General features: G+C 34.3%; 2 protein-coding genes across 2 annotated transcripts; one reads left to right on the top strand and one right to left on the bottom strand.

The window, feature by feature from the left end:
• Positions 1–1773: 1773 nt before the first annotated feature.
• LOC113397448 (branched-chain-amino-acid aminotransferase, cytosolic) lies at positions 1774–12147 on the top strand. Its single transcript, XM_026635790.2, has 8 exons — positions 1774–2037; positions 6340–6510; positions 7215–7424; positions 7722–7952; positions 9135–9318; positions 9444–9566; positions 9921–10075; positions 10404–12147. Exons 1-8 carry the CDS (start codon positions 2017–2019, stop codon positions 10590–10592), a joined length of 1284 nt encoding a protein of 427 aa, XP_026491575.2. The 5' UTR covers positions 1774–2016; the 3' UTR covers positions 10593–12147.
• Positions 12148–12507: 360 nt separating this feature from the next.
• Positions 12508–23507, bottom strand: LOC113397609 (intraflagellar transport protein 88 homolog). Its single transcript, XM_026636024.2, has 19 exons — positions 23166–23507; positions 22624–22763; positions 21521–21647; positions 21323–21427; positions 21130–21243; positions 20961–21064; positions 20780–20889; positions 20581–20699; positions 19756–19916; positions 19350–19605; positions 19016–19256; positions 18692–18857; positions 18463–18565; positions 18110–18220; positions 17534–17642; positions 17201–17296; positions 15466–15537; positions 14032–14074; positions 12508–12745 (listed from the first exon to the last, which is right to left on the bottom strand). Exons 1-19 carry the CDS (start codon positions 23376–23378, stop codon positions 12622–12624), a joined length of 2514 nt encoding a protein of 837 aa, XP_026491809.2. The 5' UTR covers positions 23379–23507; the 3' UTR covers positions 12508–12621.
• Positions 23508–23516: the final 9 nt, after the last annotated feature.

Here is a 23516-nt window from a genome sequence, read left to right as displayed (position 1 = left end):
GCTATGTGTGTATAGAAAGCAGATAAAATAAAAACCGAAAAGAGACCGGTAATATGCTGAGTATAACTTAAAATATATTGCTGCGAACCCAAAAAGGAAGACTTAAGTTTTCCAAATATTGTGTAGTATGTGTATGCAGTGCAAAGTCCAAAATGCATCCAAAAAGAAGTTCTTGAATTAAATAGAAAAAAAATAGTCATCAGTAAACTTATCGCCACAACCATATACCTCTTCTACTTAACTAACTTACTGTCCTATAAATGTCTTCTGCTCCAAAAAAATATTGGGTTAATCCTAGCGTTTGTCAAATATATTGATTGTACATATGATCCATAAAATTCACGGATATTTATTAACATAAGAATTGATAACATTAAGTGCTTAAATATATACACAAATATGAATTAAAAATAGTTACTGTATAAATCTTGACCGCGTGGAATGATGGCAAGAATGTAGCAGCATTTCCCCGTTGAATCGCAATTCCAATCCTCTGAGCTAAAAACGAATCAGCCCTCTTGTCACCAGTGGAGGCAATAAGGCGAGGTGTTATACTTTTGATGAAGCTTTTTGTACCATTACTCCAAGTGTTTCCACAGCAAATGGGACAAAAAAGTAATTTGACATAAGACACGAATATTTAGATCTTTTTTTGCTTCAGCTTTTTCCGCAGCGGCACCGGCTCTTAACATTATTTCTCGGATATGAGACGGGGCCAACGTGTCAACGCATGTAGCGTCCCACACAAGCGCCCGTCCTCGTTCCCAGGGAACCAATGTTAATCCATCAGGTCTCTTACCGTCATCACGACTAATTCCACGAGGCTCTGTAAGAGCAGGAACGTCGATGGTGGCAAGAGCCCTTTTTATTGTATCATTAAGAGAACCGTGGCGGAAAAGCCTGCCTGAACTCCTTGGGCAAGAGAGACCATGTAAACCGAAAGAGTCCACCTCCTTTCCACACGGGCATCTGTGCTCAGAGCACAGCGGTGTTCCCAGTTGGAGACCAATTGATATGCGTAATTAATTGAGAGGGTAATGAATTCAACCAGTGGCTTGACTGTTTAGTTGATAACGCTAGAAGCCTGGCACTTGTTAAATTTTGTGTCAAACTGTGTAGTGTAATGTGGACCAATGGCGAATCCCAAAGTTTTTGTTTTGTAACTTCCTTAGGGACATCATCATTAGGGCACTTTACCTTCCAGGTCTTTATCGCCTCAGTAACGTTTGTGATTATATTATTTATAATCAGTAACGGATATAAAAAGTACAGCCTTTTGAGTTTTCGAAGCCCTTGTTTAAAAAAACTACTACCTAAATTTGCTACGTCAAGCATTCTTAGTCTGTTGGTAAATCCACCACTATTCTTATTATTGTATGTTTGTGCTTATTTTCAGTATATAGTTTAGAACTGATTAAAAATATGTTGTCAAAATTACCATATTGACGTAATAATTGGATTACAAAACGGTTTTCTGTAAACAAACTTCGTTTGATTGAATTGGCCCCCGAATTTTCAGATGTAAAACGCAAATAAACCTTGTTTCGCTAAAAATATTAACATATTCATTAAAATGTGTATGAGCATCGATGACCTAATACAGACATTTCGCTCGACCCCTCGTCGGCACCTATAGGACCTACGCAAGTACGCAGTCGGGCTTGGTGCGGTTCAGTAATCATTTGTGCGCACATTATTCCCTTGAATAAATAACTTGGTGCGTAACCTTTATTTTGATGAGTTTTGCTGAGCTATCAAGTGATGTCTTATAATTTGTGTTGATTGTGAATGACTACGTCAAAGTTCAGCCCGCAATCTTATCTTTTGCTCTTTATATATTAGCGTTGTGGATCAAGTGAAGTCAGTTAACTGAGAACTGTTAATGAAATTACAAAGTTAAACGGTGTGAAAAGTTATTAATAAAATTTATTTTGGAATTTGACTGTCAATTTTGGTGTTACAGTATTGATTGAACGTGATAATTTTAAGTGAACAATAATAATTGTGATTAAGACAATGCCTATTCGTCGTAGCAAGGTATGAAGCTCTCTTTTGTAAACTATTTTAGGTATAATGCGATATTAATGGAATACGCCAATTTCTTTAGACGACGAAGAAAATTAGTTTATATATATACATATCTTTTTTCTTATAAAAAAAGATTTTTAAAGAAATCAGTCCTCGCCTTAAGCACAATAAGTGCGCGGGTGAAAACTGTGTTCTGACGATATCCCCTCCCCACCGAAACCTGGGGCGCCTTACTTGACTGGACTTAACCATCAACCCCAGGCCCAAAAGCAGGGCGCCCTGAATTAAGAACCTAAAGGCCTGTATAGAAATTGCTTTTTGGCAAAGCTTAGAGCTAGAGCTATTAGTGGGATTAAATATTTATTTTTTTCTTAAAGCGCTTTGATTAGTTGTCGTTATTAAATAAATCCACCCGTTTAATATCGTCTAGGACTACTCAATGGTCGAAGATAAGATTCTAAACATTCATAGCGGTAGTACGTTTAAGGCTAATAAGAATTTAATATGTTAACTTTTTATAAAACTTTAGTTTTGAACTTTTTAGACTAAATATTATTTAAACTTACATCGTTTATGAATTATTTATATTAAGCAAAAAACGATCGCAAGAAAATAGCAATCATATGTACCTGTAAATATTTGAAATGATTTTAAATCAGTAAACCTCACTGGCTAAGTTAATTTAAATATAATATGTATATGAAATATAAAAAAAGTAGTTTTCTTAAAACATATATTCAAACGAAATTTTAATAATGTTATGCCCGATTTCAGTATGTATATACGTAATAGATATGTATTATTACGTGATGTTTTTAACTTTATCACATTTCTAAGTTACTATCATATATAATAATAAACCTAAGTTTAAGATAGGGAAATGATTCGAATACCAATGGACCAGATTCGTTTATACGTAACGGAATTTTGGTTGTTCCCCTTAACTTCGTAGGTGAACTGCGATGTAACAGAAAAATGGAAAAAAAGGAGAAAAAGGTTTTGTAGTAGTCTTTAACAATTTTTTTTCCTAAGAACATACTTGTAACTATATAAATATACAACCAAAACCTTCGAAAAAAATATCGAATTGAGTTCTCTAGCCTATATTCAATAGTTTTAACAGTAGCCGGATGGGAAAAGTTCTAAGATTCAGTATGTAGACGGGAAGACTACTTACGATGCATGGACCTTCGTCTCAGAACGTCCTTGTGACGACGGCATTAATTAATAAATCAATTAAAGCACACTCACACATGTGCGTGCACTCGCATTATATAGTTGTAAACCGAACTTTAAGGTTATTAAGGATAGATACCCTATACTCCAAAATATGCAGTTTAAGTCTCGGATAATGCAGCTTACCATAACACAGGTTCGGAAATATTACAGACCTACAAATCCAGAAATGCACAATTAGCTTTCCATAATAAGTCTTAAAAAACTAGAATCAAGCAACTTCAGAAAATGGTCATGCTTCATTGCTGCTAGAATCAAATCTAGAGTTAACAAGTATCTTCTAGGCAAGCGTGCTAGAGACTGTAGACAGTGTCGATGCAGCTTAACATCAAGCAAGAGAACGGTTAAACGTTAGTCTATTATGGGTAAAAAAAACGTGGCCCTTAATCACTCGAACTTTAATCCAACACATAATGTATAGCAAAAATTAGCAAAAAGAGTATAGCAAAAATTTTGTTGTCAGTATTTTTGTTGAAACATAATATGGTTGACCAAAATTATGCTTCAACAATTCTCATTTTAAATTAAGCTGATTATCAAATAATCCGTATTGCTATACGTATTGGATTTTTTATAATATCTTGTTTTTTATATTGTTATTAGGTACTTTTCTGATATAATCCGACATTTTTAGCATATAAGTTTAAGAGAGCTACTACGTGCTAAAATGTGGTGCAAACGTCGTAATAAAATTATTGTACGTACATAAAATACTTTTAGAAAAATAAATATAATTACAAAAAAGTAATTCTAAATATTGCACATTGAATGAGTATTATTTTTTAATCGGGTATATGTAGTAGAGCATACTTCCAGTTTACTACGAATCTCTTTTCTCATTTAACTTATTAGGTATATGAGGTTCAGTGCATCTACACGTTGGCTATGTACAACATTTCAAGAAACGTCGCTATACTTGCGTCGCTATTAATTTATTTATAAAATTATGCAATAATTTAAAAACTGAAAGAAAGAAGGAATTCTTAATAGAGACAAATTGTACAAGCAAAATTTTTAATTGTAAAAAGATTAATACTTTTGTATCAAAGTTATAAATATTTATTAAAAGGATTTTTTTTAACTTAACAATTAGTACAAAGTTGTGAATTTGTCTGTATGAATTGTCATCGATTTGTTAGTATAGGTATGTACATGTATATGGCTGTGTTAGGGAAGGGTGCATGTGTACTAATATTATATGTTAGGGGAGGACTCTGAAGTAATAATTAGTGTATTATATTTGAGTTGCAATTAGTGTATTATAGTAATATGAGTTGTAATTAGTGATAATTATACAAAATGTATGTTAAATAAATTCGCATAATAAAAACAAAAATTTATTTGCACTATTTGCATATTATTAAGTTTGATATAAATGCGAATTGAAAGTATATCTCTTGAATTCGGAATATTTTATTCTATTTCGAATTATTTTTTATTATTTAATTATTATTATATTAAATTTTATTTATTTATTTATTAACGGGTGCAATGCTGATGCCTGATACTAAATATACTCCAGTCTCTAGAATGTCTTACAACGTTCACAGATTTTCAGTCATTAAACAATACAAACCGCTATGTCCTTGCGTTTTAAATCTGTAATATCATCGAAAATGTTCATTTAAATTGCATTCTGTAAAGGGCCATATTGATTTATATTAAATTCACAAAGTATTTAAGATACTTAATTGGTATGGATTAATGCAGTATTGCTTAAAATCGCTTCGAAAATAAGCCATTATTTCTCGTAAAAAGTAAAGCACAAAAAATGGTTATTGTATGTATGTGTGTTATCTCTAAGAGATTACCATACAATCACGGACTTTTTTGAAGACCTTTTTAAGGTTTACAATACTGTAGTACATTACTTTGATCGATCTCGTAGGGTTCAGCCAGCGTTTGCAATGTAAGCGTAAAAAATGTGTTTATTTACGAATTCACATATAATAAGCTTACATAGGGACAGACTGTGGTAAGCGACTTTGTTTTATACTATGTAATAATAATAATAATAATAATGATCGAAAGTTTCATAAAATATATTTTATTCGTGGAAAAAAAATACTACACCTATTGCAAAATACTACACAGATAAAGATTTTGCGAAGTTCGAGTACTCAAACTAAAATATTTGTTAATCAATTTTAGTATGCGTTTTGCTGTCACTGTAAAGTTAATGTCATGTTTTTAAACTAAATACACATTCAATTAGCTAATATTACAGAGTTCTTCGGTATAGTCTTACATAAATATAGACAATTTTACTACTTTTTATAAATAGTTATATTCCAAATAGTATTTTTTTATTTTTTATAGTAAATATGGTAATTCTGTTGTGAACTCGTTTTGTGGAAGGATATAGTAAAATAGAACATTGTGTACGTCTTAATAGTTATCAACCAAGGTACCAACTTCTACCTCCTCACTCATTAGCCTTTATAAAAAAAAAACATTTTTTTAATTTTTACCATGTAATGCAAGTTTCGATCACGCAATATCAGGTTGACAAATAACTTTTACGAATGTATCTAAAATAGCGGGGTTTTCCCAGTAGGATTATTTATTGCACGGTAACAGCTACTCTAAATATAAATGATGAATATATTTTTAAAGTATTTACAAATTATTAATATATAATTATAATCTCATCCCTGTAAACAAAGGGGAAAAAACATTACAGTGTTAATTTTACCTTGCAGATTATATTTTATATGCTATTTCGTATGGGAGTTGTTACATTTACCTGAGATATCATACTAGTTTTGTAATAAAATATTTTATCCTCCTAATTAAAGTAACATACTTTCAATGCGAATATTAAATGTGTTCTTTTAAATCTATCCTTATATTTTCCTCTGCCTTCTCGGATATATTAATCGGATTTTAATACCGTTTGAATTGTTTTTTTATCCCTTTTCGAATTTAATTCGGAAATATTTAATACATATAATAATTCTGATGTATGTACACAGAGAGTTTATGAATATATAATAAAAAAAATCATAGACAATAAATATGGCTATCACCACTTTTTTAGTTTTGTATCAATTATACAGATGAAACGTCTTTCAGGTACTAGTAAAATGGATTTACGAAAACCAGCACAAAATACAAGCAGTACGATACTGTAGTTCTTTGCTGCGCTACAAGGAGTTGGAGGAGAGCCCGCAAATAGAACCCGAAGCAGTAACAGCTCCGCAAACGACACCTCGCCCTCAAATAACACCAGAATTTTCTTTCAAGGTATGCATGTTCAGGTAATACATGCCCACTCATGTATTACGTGAACAGTCTGATTACTAAGTGATTTGCCATGTTATTTATATGCAAACATATAAATTCGTAGGTACTTACGTTAATAGAAATAACATATTCATACACATGTTTTGTGTATGAATATGTACCTACCTATAAATGATTACTTAATTAAGTTACTTCACTAACTTATAAAATAAATTACACTTACATATTATTCCTCTTATCAATTATACTGATTATTGTTTATTTATTTTTATGTTACTTATTGTTTTTGTTCTTTAGGTATTACACATTATTCTGTTTTTCATTTATATTGCTTTATTTTATATAACGAAATATTATTAAATAATTCTTTATGGGATCGTATATCGTTCGAGCTCTTGTTTAAACATACGAAATTGTAACCGGTAGTTGGTACCCGCAAGACAGGCTTGCCCAGTGCGGGACCACTGGTTGTTTTGTGACTATGTTAACTTTTCATGTCAATAAATTTATTTTTATTTTATTTTTTATTAATCCTAAAATATTAAAATTTGTCTACGAAGTCTACGAACAAAAATATCGGCTGTTTTTTTTATAAGTAGCATATTTACTTACTATCCAACCGGCATATAAACACTTGTATGTATAAATAGTCGATGTAAATATAAAAATAAATTGATAAAAAATATTTTTTTGTATACTTGCAGTATGATGATCTTCAAGTGAGACTAGCAGCGCCGTACCAATTACAACCGAAGCCGGAAGCGAATGAATTAGGTTTTGGAAAATATTTCACAGATCACATGCTCAAAATAAATTACTTTAAGGAACTGGGCGGATGGCAGAAACCGGAAATTATTCCTTTCGAGAATTTGTCGATACACCCGGCAGCGAAAGCTCTACATTATGCTATACAAGTATGTGGGGATCTCCGGTATACATAGAAATCATTTTATCAGGCGAACAAACATGTTTATTTGTAATCTTCCTATGAACTCAAACTCAATATTATATATATAACGCTTGTTTATTAAATATGAGGTTAATATGTAGTTATAATACTTGTGACACAAAATACATGGTTTATGTAAAATCCGTCAATCGTGCAATGTATAAATAATAGATAATAATATTTGTTACGTCCGATATTCACATTAATAATTATTAAAAAATGCTGATTATTTATTATTATTGATGTATTCCTAATGTTTCAGTTATTTGAAGGATTGAAGGCATATAGAGGGGTTGATGATAAAATACGATTGTTTCGACCAGACTTAAATATGCAACGTATGAATTTAGCCGCTCAGCGATCTGGTTTACCGATGTTCGACGGCGAAGAACTAATTAAATGTTTAGTCCGGCTTATTCAAATAGACCAAGAGTGGGTTCCTCACTCCGAATCGTCCACGCTGTACTTACGTCCCACTTTAATAGGCACAGAGGTGAGGCTCATTTATATTCGTTTTTCGACAATTTTTCTAACAATTAGTACTTCTGCAACGACGGACTAATTGTTAGAAATTATCCGCTTCTATATAGTGTTATTATAAACGAAGTAAAATAGCTAAGTATATAAGGCATACTTTATTCATTCAATCTAATCGGCTTTGAAATAGAATACAAAATGCATTTTCGTAAAAAGTTTAACTTTAAGAGTAAAGGAGAGGAGGCTATTCTGTTGAGACTGACAAACCCATTAAACTTGTACATACTGGATTATATAGTCGATATGTTTTTCTCAGAATTTCTTTTAAAAAATGCTGTTAGCATTGTGATGTTTTCATTCACCGGCACACTTCAAATTAATTGGAAATCGTCATCACAATCAGCAATGTTTATATTTTATCCACCAGGCGATAATTCTTTGCTCTATAACTAAGTAGTCATTCATAGTATTATACTTTTATTCATTCATCATTAAAAAGAAATAGTTTATGACGTCGTAATATATCTTTCGTTTATTCAGCCAAATTCTTATCAAAATGAATTATATAAGTACACAAATTGTAACATAAATACAATAAAGGTGGCAAATAAAGTTATCATTTTCATTCCAAGATTTTCTCTTATCTTAATGAAAGATAAAAACAGCAAAATATGCCAATCTTCTCATCATTTTGGCATATGACCTTGCTTATGTTTATATAAAAGTCAGGCTAATATTTTTTTTGCCTTATCATCTTCTAAATCATAGGCTTAATATTTTTACTTTCGTTATGATTTTATAACAACGCCCACGAGAGCTAACAAACGCAAATACTATTTAACTACGCAAGCTACAATTACACAATATTTGACATTACTTTAAGGTGATGTAATTATTTAAATTTGATAATGGGTTATATATTTTGGTTAGTAATATTCATGTTTATGGATAGTTTATAGAATAATTGCTGCGTTGACTTTGCTACCTGCCCGCCCCGACTGCATATGCATATGTACATAATATGTATATTAGTCTTACTCGTTCTTCCATCTTGTGTAGAAAAAGACCTTTTATAATTTATTACTTTTTCCTTATTTGATTGTTAAATAAGTAGTTTTTATTTGTTACATACCAGCAAAAATATACTAACTGATACCTATCAGTGATAAAATAATTCAATTTTTATTATTCTTTAAAGCCTACGTTCGGTGTAATGGAGCCAGATTCGGCCATGCTATTTGCAATTCTGAGTCCTGTGAGCGCTTACTACAAGACCAGAAGCGATGGAGCGGTCTCTATTTACGCGGACCCGAATGTCGTGCGAGCATTTCCCGGCGGCGTCGGCAATAAAAAAGTCGGGTCAAACTATGGACCTACTATAGGTATTTATATTCAATATACCATCATAGCAGGACCTTAGGAACTAAAGCGTTATATCTGGCCACTATATCGATTTACTTGTGTACCATAATATTACTTTATACAACAGCGATTTATTTTGTTGCAGCGGTGACATCGCGCGCAGCCAAGTTAGGTCATCAACAAGTGTTATGGTTATTTGGACCGGATAAAGAACTAACAGAAGTTGGAGCTATGAATATTTTTATAGTCTATATTAATGAACAAGGAGGTAATTTAACATATCATTCGTATTTTACTTTTACCTTTTATCTGTAAAAATAATTTAATACTATTAGAATATTGATGAAGTTAATATCATTTCATTAAACGGAACGAGTCAAACTGTCAACAATTGATTATCCGTGTAAGACGCTACATATTGTCATGTTATCGTAACGATAGCACGCTGACCTTATGACCAGTATATTCTCGCTACATATCTGAAGCAATAAACGTCGTCGCTAACATCATTTTATTTTTCTAGACTGAGTAATATATCTGTTAGGAATATAATAAATATTTAAATAAGACTAGTACCTGACCTTACAGTGACTATAATACAATATCATACTTTTTTATATAGATAAACAATTAAGTACACCGCCTTTAAATGGACTCATCTTACCCGGAGTCACTCGGCGGTCGATTTTAGAGCTGGCAAGCCAGTGGGAAGATTTGACTGTAAAGGAAGAGGTAATCACAATGGAACGACTTATTGAACTCAATAGCAAAGGACGGGTAAGTTTTCGTTACATTTATGTTTTAAAAATTACTCAATATTTGTATTTGGTAGTATATTTTAAATTTATCATAATTATTTTGAATAAAGAATTTAAAAAGTTTTGATAATTTAGTCCGGCAGTATAAATAATATACATGCTATTTACAATATCACACCACGGCTAGAATATTATCAGATATTATATAGCCTCGAACTCTAAACGGTACACAGGCCCCCCGATAGGTCCGTAGTGTGCTATGTGCTATTGTCGTGGCCACTATTAGCTTAAATTTACGCCAAATAGTAACATTATAATACAATTGAACTATTTGTCGTATGAAACAGTTGCTAGAGATGTTCGGCGCGGGCACGGCGGTGGTGGTGACTCCCATCAGCAACGTGGGCTACCTAGAAGAAAACATCCCTATCCCCACCATGAAGCAGTCTCAACCTGTGTTCCAACGGCTCAAGGACACGCTTCTTGCCATTCAGTATGGCCACATAGACCATCCGTACGCTAAGATTATATCATAGTACACGAGGCAAGTTACGAAAACATTGTGCACTCTCACTTCGAACTAACTTGAGTGATTGTTTTCATCCTTAGTGAAATGAACAGTGAACGGATTGTGTCGAATTTCGTAAAACTATAACTTATACGTTTTGCGAGAACCATTCGTATATTATGTAACGTTAAGATAACTTTGAAGGTCGTTTTGGCGAGAGGATTAAAGAACGTGAAGAAGTGGAATGATATCTGCGTACTGTACTGTGAAACTCCATTATTTATCATTATTCTGTAAATATTTGTTTCATTAATATTTCAACTATAATATTATTTAATTATGTTGTATTGTATATGAGTTACTTGTTTTTGTGTCTACGGGTCAGCGGGTGAACTTTTATTAAAATTTCGACTAACATAAAGCAATGTTACGTTCAAAAATGTTATCATTAAGTTAGAATTAATAAGAAAGTAAAGCAAAAGCCAAATAAAAATATTATGAGAGCTAGCCAAGAATCTGGATGTTAGAACATTGAGATTCACTTAGTGCGAAATAAAATACGATTACCGACTAGGTATACCGAATACGATGATAACCCAAGTTATGAGGTAAAGTCACTGAAAATCATATTGATTTGTATATGAAGACGAAATATAGTCTTCATATATTAAAGTCTTGAAATGAATTTGTGAAAGCAAATTTTATTGCGCAATTGTTTTTGCATGTTATTCGTTTTCGGGTTAAGGCAAAATTGGAGGACAGAACTTCACGAGAACAATATAATATGCTGTTATTAAAATAATAACAACAATAATATATCTCGTATTTCAATAAACAATACGTCAAATAATCTTAACTTTCCCGTTTAATAAATATTAATATTATTGTTATCGGGGCGTCGAGTTCGATTCATTTACTCGATCGTATTTTGTACACATTCGAGAAAATTAGTAAACACTTTGTAAAGTATTATCATATCATATTTAAAATAATACAAGAAACTAATACGAATTGATAATTCAATTTTCGAATACTTAGTAATTCTTTAAAAAAATATTTACTCTTAAATTGTAATCGAAGAATCGTTTTGTAGTGTCATTTGCAATACCTGTCTGTACTGTTGTATTTTTAAAGTATTGTATGGTAACTACACAAACAATTGACCTGGTTTAATGAAATTTTCATATAAAAATATTACTTCTTTCTTGATTTTCCGAGTTATGGTCGTCTTGTATTGCAAATAGAATTAGCCTTTTCAATTAGGCATAAATATGAAATATATTACGAAACTGAGATGAAAACTTTGAAATTTATAAAAATCAACATTGTTTTATACACCGAAGAGGGTTCAATGCCTTATACTCCTTTGTAAGCTTTTCCTGTGGATAATTTTATTTTTGTATAAAATTTTAAGTGTTTATTTAAGGTATGTAAGTATTATGATTATATTTTAAAGAGGCCTCATAGGTCATTAGAAACTAATAGTAGTTGTATTTTTCATTTATAGTTGTTTTTTTTTTATCTAGTTTAAGAATCTGTACATTTATATTATATATTTATAAATATATTAATGTATTCCTGCAGCCTTTCATTTTATTATTTCATCGAACTAAGTCAAGCTAAAATCAATTAAAAATTATTTTGAGTATAAATTACAAATATTACAGTCTTTGTTTTTAAATTATTTAGGGAAAGCAATTGAACAAATAAGCCACGAGATAGTAAGTCACCTTCGCCCACAGACTGACACTATAATATAAAGCATAACTGACGCACGCTTAACTCGTCGTTTAAGCCGGAGAACAGTAAAATAAAGTACCTATTGGTGTTTAGCTATACAAAAAGAACTTAAAATCAGTAAGGGGTACATGTTGAGACATTTCGTATAAGTACATATATGTTATAATGATCATCATTAGTCTCTTGATTAAATTACTAATTTCTAATATAGTGTTTGGAGAGCCATAAATTAAACAATTTATATGTAATAATGTTTTATTCACACGTATGTAAATTTAAAAAAATCGTATATAAATTTATGTGATGAGCAGTCGTGCTCACTCGGGGGGTAGAGGAAGGTCATCATCAAAATCTTCTAGAGTTTTCTTCTTGCTGTCGGTGCGAGTGAGGGACCGTGTCAGCGGCTGCATGCTCTCTTGACTGAACGATTCGTTTATATTACTGCAAGTAATGTTACATCAATATTATCATCAGGAAGTTCAAAATTCGATTATAATGGCTTTATTTTATCAGTAAAGTTGTTTACTAATTTTATTCTTCCCTCAAGGACTTACTTAGCAATTATAACACTAGTCATGTGAATAAAAGTATTTTATACCGTAACAGTGCAATGAAAAAGCAAAACAATGAAAAGTAATAATATTAGTTAACATATATTTTGTGACGAAAAAATTAATATTTTTTTATAACAAGACGTAGTTGGAAATTTACGATCACGTTCAGTCAAACTGCGCAAGTCCCTAACTGCGCATTTATTTAATTAATTAAATTTACGATATAAACTAATTATTCAAATTCATAGTTAGGAATTGTTAAGTGAATGAAAATGTTTAATATTAATTAGGTTTGACCCAGCCAATGTACTCGTGCTACGGAGTTGATTCCAGTGAGAGTTCAATCTGACTGTCGAATGTAATGTGACTTTGATACTACATACAAATCAATATTATAAGGGATGACGTACATATAAAATTGTTTGGTTCCGAAAATATATACTATCTACTTTCATATTACGTCGGTTTAACTTAAGACGATATCTTCCTCCCGTGGATTGCAGCGTGACATTATTTGTTTATAACTTTTCTCAATAAGTAGCCTATACTAAGATATTTTTTGATATGTTCTCGTAGATTCTTCGGTTAGGGCACTTACACAATATTGTTTTCAGATTTATTATATTAGTATAGATTACGCAATACATTAGATATATGCTCTAAGTGAGAGTAATCCGTGTTTTTCACATGAGATAGCAATTATATACTAATAAACATTAAAGGACAGTAGGTAAAATATTATCATTAGTGCTCATGAAATGTTCTTTTCAAACACAAAATTTTCATTTTAAAGAATATATAATCTATGACTGTAGATATTTTTAGTATTATGATTTTTTTTATATCTGCACGTAAAGAATTTTTGGTCGTGAATATGCGTGCAGAGCCATTTCACTAATATATTACATACCTGTGGTTCGACAGACCATAAGATTAGAACAATAAAATTTATGGTTTGTTGTTGTCTAATTAAATGAAAAATTTTAGACTTTCCATTTCCGACCATGTGCTTTCTGCATAGTCTCACGACTTCAGTATCAGGAGTAGGCAGATAGAAACACGCCGGTAAAAGTCAACAAGGCACGTGGTCTGTTATCATGGAACGCCCCATATTGCAAACTGCCGCAAAATATATCGTATAGACCGTCAGAAGAAAACAACCCGCACACTCACGTGCGCGCGCGACGAGCGGCGCCGCCCTCCGCCCGCGCGGCTCCTGGGGACGAACGCTTCTCATTAATATTATTCTATCTCCCTTAAATTATTTATATGAATATAACTCATCATCGAACACTATGGTACAATTATTATAGTATTATGGTATGTTTCATTCCCCTCCATATTTCTATCTGACCGATTTCGAGCCGATCCGATTTTGAGCCGGAGATATTTTAGTGCATGTACACGAGTGCACTCCTTTCTCACTCTCATAGTCCGATGGGACGGCAATCCGACGCGATCGGAGAAAGTTTGGGCACAGTACCAATCGCTTAACTTGCTTTCTGAGGTACTCATCAAATCTTGTCAGAAGGAGAAGTTACTTTTATCGGAACAGACATATTTTACAGATGTCCATAGTTACATAGATGAAAGTGAAAGAATCATAAAAAACGATCATGTATATATAATATTATTTTAAAAAAGAAAGTAAACGTTAGTTTTACACGAACAAATCTGACCAAGCAGAAAAGATATCTGAATAATACATTAGAATGAAAAGGTGACCTGTTTTATCGGTTATTGTTCTGCTAGAAGACAAGTCACATTTATTAGTAACTGATACAAACGCGTTACGTTTATCACAGGTCCGCATACCAGATGTAACCGCACCACGCTGTAATCAGCGCAAGCATATTCTTTTCAATCCAAATATTGGATAAATATTAAATTATGAGTGATTCTTTTCCTTTTCCTTGTATTATGTTTGAGCAAATGATAAAAAGTCCACAATGTATTTTTAAGATTGTTACATATTATCTAACGTTAAAATAATCTATGTAAAATAATAACAATTTTGTTGATTCTAAAGCAATTTATCATAGCAACGAGAAACTGGTTATAGCCAGTTCGATTTGTCTATCTACTAGGGTTCGTGTCCCATATTTTATATTTCTGGTTATGGTTAGTTAAGTGCACATTTAACTTCTGTAATTACTTTGTGATATCAGACGCATCGTCTTTACTTAAAATGTAAATAAATTGGTTTAGGATAACTTATTAAATATTCATCATAACTTTCGTAATATAGAAGCTTATTTTAGATAAATAGGATGTTTTTAATTTGATGAAAATCAGTTGCAAAGGGTTTCTTGATGATTTAGATAATTTAAAAGCTCGCATGGTCAATTAGGCAGAATCCAGGTATTCGATCAGTGGTGATTTAATGCTGCAAAACTGAATTCACGCTCATTTGACCAAAAATTGGAAATTTTTAATTAAGCTAGCATAGTACTGTTTCTTAAAAAGATAACCGATCAATAAGGCATGCGATTTGAAGTTTCGATCATTTCTGCCCATTTAGTGCTGTTAAGGTATTTGTTTTTTAATAATCGTACTTCCTTATTTAACAGTATGAGCAGATAAATAACAGTTATAGCTATGACTGACCTTGAGGCTGTGTCTGCAGAACAGGCGAATGGCTTGCTCGCGAAGAGGCGCTGTCCGCCGACGCCACGTGCACTGCGCAATTGTAACAAGCATCACACTCGTGTTTTACTTACTTCTATAATCACAGAAGAATCTCTAATCTTTAATTCTTTAAAGTCTGTGTACAAAAATCTGTTCCACATTCAAATTATTTTATTAAATATAATATGCCACTTCCTGCATTGTTCGGCGTAATAGTTTAATTCTATGCTAGGACTACTATGCTAGGACAAAACATGACATAGGTACATAAATGACGTATATTTCAAATTTTATTAGAGTCTGTCCAACCTTCGACCTTTCGTGTCTGTCTAAACCTTCGAAGCATTTCGAGCATGAAAAGCAGTTGAACACACATCTTTAACATTTATATTTTTTTTATTTAGAATATTTTATTTGTATCCCTAATAGGTATTAATTAGTTAAGACATTGGATTTCCAAGTCGTACGATTTATCAACGACACAAATATTTTGTTCCAATCTTATACTTTTTTGCCTTGTTTGTATAACATTCGTTATCGTTAATAATATAAAAAACAATATTTTCGCGGACATGCATAATATGGCTGAAAATATAAATTGTTATGTAAACGTTTTGTATTACTTGTCAATATCTATACAATGCGTGTCGCGACGAATATGAAAGGGTCTCTCAATTTACTTACATATTTGAAAAATAAACATATTTCTAAAACACTACAGTAAAACGTCAAATTAGCTGAAGCACACGAGTGAAATCAATTTGCCTCGCGTTTTATTCAAACCTATACAAAAATTGCACTCAAATTAGATCTTGAAATATATTTAACAAATCATCAACAACAACACAAACATAAATCATTGCGTCTAAGCAAAATTCCTTTCATAAATATAAGCAACACAAAATTCAATCGAGTCTCAGCATTTACTAGAATAATACAAATTTAATAATATGTTTACATTCGAGCATTTGTTTCTAAAAACATATTTTATTATTTATATCTGTAATAGTTATTATGTAAAGCGTAAAGTTTACAATAAAATATAAGCACGTCATTAAACAACATCCTAATTTTGCGACCATTTAGTGGAGTCCATTTACGTCACATAAGCATAAATTAATGTTATCGAGGTTCAAAGTTGGAGATAGTGTTCTCACTTTTGATGCCATTGTACCATTTAAACAAAAACAACGGCTGGTTTACATCGCTTTAACAAAACATCGTTTTATAACATCGGCGATAGAATCTGCGAGATGTAAATATTATAACATGACGGATTTATTGATAACTCATATGCTGTATATGATATATCTAAATAAATATTGAACAATGATTTTTTTAAATGTAATTTTACGTCATATTATCGTAGATGTAAATATAAATTGTGTTTTGTCATATATTTTTGGAGTAAATTAAAACTTAACAAAACGTACATCAATAACCAAATTGATGAAAAATATCATAACAGGTATACGGTGTAGACAGTGTATACGGTGTATACCTTAGTAGCCTACATTGCCTACATTCATTGATGGCGAATCATATACGGTATACCTTAGTGCTTGTAGAGTAGACCTTGAATGAAGTATATTTTGTTTAATAAATTAAATCCAGGAGATAAAAAATATCTTAATACTAGGATGATACAGAGTGAAATGGATAGATTTGTGTTGTATGGTAGATTAGTATGAATATGCATGTGTGTATATCTGACCTCTCTCTTGCGTCTTGCGTCGCTGCAGCTCCCGGCTCCAGGCGCTAGTCTCGGCCAACCCCTGGTCTCCGCACAGTTTCACAATTAACTTCAAACCTAAGGATAATGTCACATTTAAAAGTCTTTTTACCACATGAAGACAAATTACCATATAATAGCCTTAAAAGCCTAAAGCCTTTTTTAATGTAGACTTAGGTTTCTTTAAGTTTTTCTTTAGATTATGAAATGAGAAAATGAGGCCTTTTTTATCGCATTATCACTAGCTATATTGTATCAAATTAAATAATAAAATTGACAAGTTAACTTACTTAGAGACTAAACAACAACACTTACACTGAATGTTATCCGGAAACTTCGCGTTCAGTTTCTTATACACGGCGAGAGCCTCCTGGTAACGCCCGCTGGCGCGCAGACAGCTACCCATTAGAAGACCCCATTCCGGCTGCAAGGAACCATAGAAACAGTATCTTTTACCACCAACTTTTATCAACGTTTCTCCTGAAATTACAGTAACCATTTTTATTTTTAAAAATAAGATTGATTTGATATAACGACTGATTTAGTTTAGTAATTAAAAATATTGATCGTTATATAAATAAACAATATAACAATATATTAATTTTTAACGTTTTAAAGAGATAAATAAAATGACGATTTAAATTTAAAAACTTTCACTACAAGTATAAAAGCGTGAAAAAAAGCTGCGTATGTTACACGACGTATCGCGCCCCTAGCGAATAAATTAGCGAATATTTATGACTCATTGGTTAAGAATATTTCAGGATAAACTCTACCGTAGGAGCGATTCGTTCTGCTGATACTATTGGTTTGCTATTTGGCGCCTTAAGACCTCGACGTGCAAGCTGTTAAGTCAAATGAAAGGTATGTGGCTATCGAGGGGGTACCGACGCTGGCGGGCTGCAGGCGCGCGGCGCGGCGCGCGAGGCGCAGCGCGGGCTCGGGCGCCGCGTCCGCCGCCAGCCAGCGCAGCGCCGCCGCGCTCGCCCACGCCGCCTCCACCTGCGGCACACTGCGCTACAGGCTACTGCACACACTGCTCCTGTGCAGCCGAGTCGTCCCGTTTCTATATTACATACTTAAATAGTATATGAAATCACACGAGCGAAACGACCGTGGATATATTCATCTCAAAAGTCAATAGTTTCAGAATATAAAAAGTAACATTACGGAGCAGTGGAGAGCATTATGGAGAGTGAGTGGAGACTCGCTAGTGAGCCGGTATTGAGAACAGATGAGCTTACATCTTGGTAATGATGTTTGGCAGTTTGTGTGTCCCCCATCTCGCTATGCAGCTCGGCCAACGCACAGGACACGCCTACGTCCCAGTTACCTATTATGCTGTACCTATAACATTATTTCAAGATATTTCATCTTCTGGTTTAGCAGACGGATGAAAACTCAGATAGTTCGAAACCTTAAAACAGATTGCTGACGTTTTTTCACATATGTTTGGGGTGCATTGCAGCCTACCAGTGCTCGGCGGCCAGGTCCCCGCGCCCGGCGTGCGCGCGGGCGGCGCGCGCCAGGCCGGCGGCGGCCAGCGCGCGCAGCGTGGCGCCCGCGGCCGTGGCGTTGCGCACGCGCTGCCAGCGCGCCTGCGCGCCCTCCACCTCGCCCGACAGCTCGAGCGCGAGGGCTACATTATGAGGAAAATAAATGGCAGATGTGTTCTATTATTTGGTTTTATTACTTTAAAATACAACCCGTCCCACCGAATTTGTTCAATTTTGTATTCCGTGAAAATTATTTCCAATGAATAAAATATAAATCATGTAGCAATTCAAATCTACTCACCCGAATTGTGGATAGCTATCAAGTCAGTGGGATCGAGATGAGTGGCAGCGACGAGGTTGGTGGCAGCGGCACGCGCGGCATTCGAGTCACTCGTTGCGGAGGGCGAGGCGGGCGAGGCGGGCGAGGCGAGGCGAGCCGCCGCTAGTTGCGACAGCACGCTGCACACACGCGCCGCGCAGCTGTAAGGATCGTCGCGAGACGCCGCCTCGCTTAGAGCGTGCGCCTCAGAAAACTTGCCCAGCTAGACAACAAGTTGAACGAGTCGTAGGATGCGAAACTGTTGAACGAGACATACGATGTAAATTTTGATCCAAATTAAAGATGTATTATTTACCGCATATGCAACGAATGCCGCATCGGTGTTGGCTTCGGCGCGTAGAACTCGGTCGTTGGGATGTGCACGAGCTACAGCTTTCAATCGTTGCAATGCGCGCGTTCCGGCCGCTATCGCACCCGTCGAACCGGAACCACTACTTCCAGTAGCTCCGGCGGCGCTCCTCAGTGCCGCTAAGGCACTGCCTAGTTCTAAGCGAGAACCGGCGCCTCCGCCGGAATAGCCGCGTAAAGCTTCCACACACCATGAGGCGCTTCTGTCAAGTTAATGAAGGGGATTCAGTAACTAAGAAATCAAAATATACATATATTTTTTTATAATTCAGGTTTTAGGTTTATTATAAATTTAGATAACGATTAAAGGATCAAAGGAATGTCAAAGGATTTAAATAATCGAAAGTAATGACCCAGCGTCGTCGTCGCGGTGCGAGCGCGCGAGCGGGCGCATGAGCGCGGCGGCGGCCAGCGCGAGGCAGCGCTCGGCGTGCGCGGCGGCCACGCGCGACCAGCGCGACAGGCGGTCGCCGCGCACCACGTCGCGGACCACGCACTCGTACGCGTCGTTCTCCTGCGAGGAGCATCATTATGGCGCTGCACGAGTTTCGTCTTATTTTTTTTCAAATGCAATAAATTTGTAGTGAATTCATCATAACTTATATAAATATAACTATAACTTATATAAGTATAACTGTTGACGAGTATATTTTACTACACTTACTAGTAGGTATACTTACTACTTACTGCACAGATTTGACAGGAGAAAGAAAAGTGAAACAATTGGTAGTAAGCCGTCAAAAGTTTTTGCCGTGTCCATCATCGGTCCGACATGTACTGGTCGAAAAAATATTTTTTCAACCATGACCTGTTGGCCCTTAAATGTCTGTGTCTGTCTGAGTTCTGGACTCGAAAAGAGTTCCATCTAGCTGGTTTGATAAAGAAATTTTAGAAACAAAGAAGTTCTAGCCTTAAATGATGATTTAACGCCAGAACTATTTCTAAAAACTATCAGGAACTATAAAACTCTTCTGCATGCTAACAGAACTAACATTTAATTTTGATATGCTGGTCAATGATCTGCTAAGTTCAGACATATGACTTGTGTTGAGTTCTATTTCTAAGCATTTTATTTTTTTAATGAGCGTTTAAGTTTATAAGATTTGTATAATACACATTTTTTTCTCACTGGGTATTTCTTGTTAACCATAAAAGAAAAAGTTTATTTAAAAACTTACATCGTCGATAGCAATATCATGGTGATAAGTGGGTGGTTCTACGTCGAGCATTGCATGAAACGCCGCCTTGCCACCCTCGGCGTCATCTAGTGCTACCGAGCATAATACGAGATGTAAGCCTAAAAACGATAAAGATTATATTTTATATTGTTAGAGATGATCACTTAGTACTTAAAAAATATAGAAGATCGTTGGTTACCTGTTTGAAAATCACCCTGTTCATGCATTATATGTTGAAAATTGGTAACAGCATCACGGAATTTTCCCATTCGCACAAGCAGTAAACCAATGTTGTGCATCACTTTCATTCTAAAGTAAAAAATGCATAGATTGTATGAAGACTATATAATATATATTATAAAGTAAGTATGTGTACCTACCTTAAATCTTTTTCTGCTGTAGGCGTTTGATCGAGGGCCATTCTGTAAAGTTTCAGCGCCTTAGGATGTTCGCCCATTTTGAAGTATATATTTCCCATATTTACCTTAAAATTTAAGAAAATTTCATAGTTCAGATAATCAGATAATATCACGGCATTTTATATACTACCTTTAGCCTGTTTGCGTGTGGAAAAACTTTATTCCTGGTGAGAAGTTGGTAGGTGTTGAGAGCTTCTGTGTACATTTCATTTAGAGCATATTGGTCTGCTAAATTACAGAGCACCTGGAATTAGTGAAAAATTAACTAATTATCTTCACTTACACACACCCTATCCCTACAGACTATAACAGTAGTTACTTACAGCGAAAGTTAAGTCCAAATTATGAGAATCGCCTAAGTTGGCTTGTTCCTGCATTCGTATCAACTGTCTTTCCAGTGTAGATGCCTCTTGAGCTTTGGCTAATGCCTGTAAATTAAAAAATATATATACTTTTAAATATAAGAATTTAAAATAATTTGTTATAATCAGTTTATTTATTTGCCGTTTTACTAAACTTACCTGACTCATATTTTGTTCTCTTTGAGTGTCAGTTTCGTCATCAGAGTTGGGACGCGCGCTTAACACACACGACTCCTCTACCAAAGTCATTATTTTTGCTTCCATTTGCCTTATTTTATCTTCAATACTATAAATATGCACAAATGAAAAACATAGATAAAAAATATAAAAAAAGTTACAAAAAAAATCATTAAGGTAGTGACTAAAAGAGCTAGCGGGCATTTCAAAATGGTGTTCTCAATTTAGTGGCAGACATTATTAATAGTGACAATAGAGCCATGAAAAGTCATTAAGGCCCGCCCACCACTCTCTGGTCAGCCACTGTTGTAGCGCTACATTTTACAATTGTCAGCGCTTTGAATTTGTAAAAAAGACGCTGGCCACTGATGTTCAGAATCCTTCTGAAGATGACAATAATCGGAGAATCAGAAACTCTTATCAGGTGGTAACAACTTAAGGTGTACATATATTGTGTTCATCAGGGAAAATTGTTCGATTAATAAATTGTAGAAGACCACAGAAAAATTCTCTGCCGGTATGTTGCGAATACGTTGTCAATAAAAAGCCCAAAAAAACGATAAAAAACACATTAAGTAAAAATCAACGTCTGGAAAATTTTCAATTTTCTATGATGAGATGAGCTATCGATACAAGCGATTTTAAAAAGATTTGAATGATTATGCGGTTTTTTAGTAGTTTTCTAAGTTTTCCAGAGTCACAATCGAATGGATCCAAAACATATTTAACTTGCCAGCCATTAACCAAATGACTTAGTAAAGCTTATTTTTTACACGTTCACTATTTCTTCCAACGATAATACAGAGATCAATAGCCTCAGAGGTAGACATAAGCATTATTTAAATTATTACGGTAAATGTCGTATATCACATTCTGACATTCGTGTTCTGCGGTGATTTTTTCTTTAGAATATCTCTACTGGACTAAAAATCGATACGTTGATCTGAACTTTAATCGTTATAGATATGAAACGTGAGACAAATACATACCGAAATGTTCGCCAGCTGCCTAGGTATAGGTACATATGTAATAGAATGAATACTTATGTCATATATCAATAATATTCAGCGAAGCTGTAGCGTCACCTATCCTCCTTCTTGTCGTCCCTGGCGGGCGCGTCCCGCGTGGACGTGTACCCGGCGGCGCGCACGGCGGTGACGGGCCGCGCCGAGGCCGTGCCCGCGCGGGAGCCGCCCCGCACGCTCACCGTGCCCAGGCGGAACATCTGGCCGGTCGTCGGAACGATTGATACTAATTAATACAATTTGTTTTGAAAGATCTAGAAAGACACTAGTCTGTCATCGTACTTGCGATCATAAAATGTAAATGCAATTACACAATATACATTAAAACAGAAGCGTAGACAGTACTTTAGCTTTGTTTATTTGTGCACGTATTGTATAAAGTGCTGATTGAATTTAGGAGAACGCGATTTTAATTTTCACACAGCTATTTCGTAGATTTGTAGAAAAAAGCAAAAATACATAAAGTTGCGTAAATCAGTCTACAGTTTATTTTAGGCTGAAATATATTTAGTCGTTTGAAAATAGTAAGTCAAAGTAATTTAATGTAAAATAAGAAAATAAAAAAAAATGATAAAAAAACATGCGACAGCAATATATCTAACCCCAGTGTTCAATCGACTAGTCATCTGCCTGCCGATTCCAGGAGTTCTTATCGTTTGTTGAAAAGCTTGATCTTCGCGAAGACTTCTCGTGTCTAATGCTGGAGATACGTCGTTGAATCCTTTGTACAATTCATCTTCATCGTCGATCACCACTGCAGTACGCGGAGGTTTGTCGAGGCCCTGCCTGGACGCACTGTATCTTGATCCTAACATTATATATTCCAGAACTGTAACAGCAACAATATGAAGTTTTCACACAATGTCCTCTGTACCCAAAGAGTTCCAAACTCGTGCGGTGCACATGGATTAGTGTTCGTCTTTATTGTTGTGACGCGATCACCATAGCAACGA

Source organism: Vanessa tameamea, chromosome 3, assembly GCF_037043105.1.
Source record: "Vanessa tameamea isolate UH-Manoa-2023 chromosome 3, ilVanTame1 primary haplotype, whole genome shotgun sequence".
Taxonomy (NCBI): domain Eukaryota; kingdom Metazoa; phylum Arthropoda; class Insecta; order Lepidoptera; family Nymphalidae; genus Vanessa; species Vanessa tameamea.
Note: the sequence above shows the minus strand (reverse complement) of the source record. Positions and strands in the feature narration are given on the sequence as shown.

Excerpts from the sequence above, each read along its gene's own strand:
- LOC113397448 (XM_026635790.2), top strand. The coding sequence starts at position 2,017 with ATGCCTATTCGTCGTAGCAAG. Across the intron at positions 7,953-9,134 it reads CCACTTTAATAGGCACAGAG|CCTACGTTCGGTGTAATGGA; the intron begins GTGAGGCTCATT and ends TATTCTTTAAAG. Across the intron at positions 9,567-9,920 it reads CTATATTAATGAACAAGGAG|ATAAACAATTAAGTACACCG; the intron begins GTAATTTAACAT and ends TTTTTTATATAG.
- LOC113397609 (XM_026636024.2), bottom strand. The coding sequence starts at position 23,378 with ATGTTAGGATCAAGATACAGTGCGTCCAGGCAGGGCCTCGACAAACCT. Across the intron at positions 21,244-21,322 it reads ATTTGGACTTAACTTTCGCT|GTGCTCTGTAATTTAGCAGA; the intron begins GTAAGTAACTAC and ends CACTAATTCCAG. Across the intron at positions 17,297-17,533 it reads GTTTCCGGATAACATTCAGT|GTTTGAAGTTAATTGTGAAA; the intron begins GTAAGTGTTGTT and ends CATTATCCTTAG.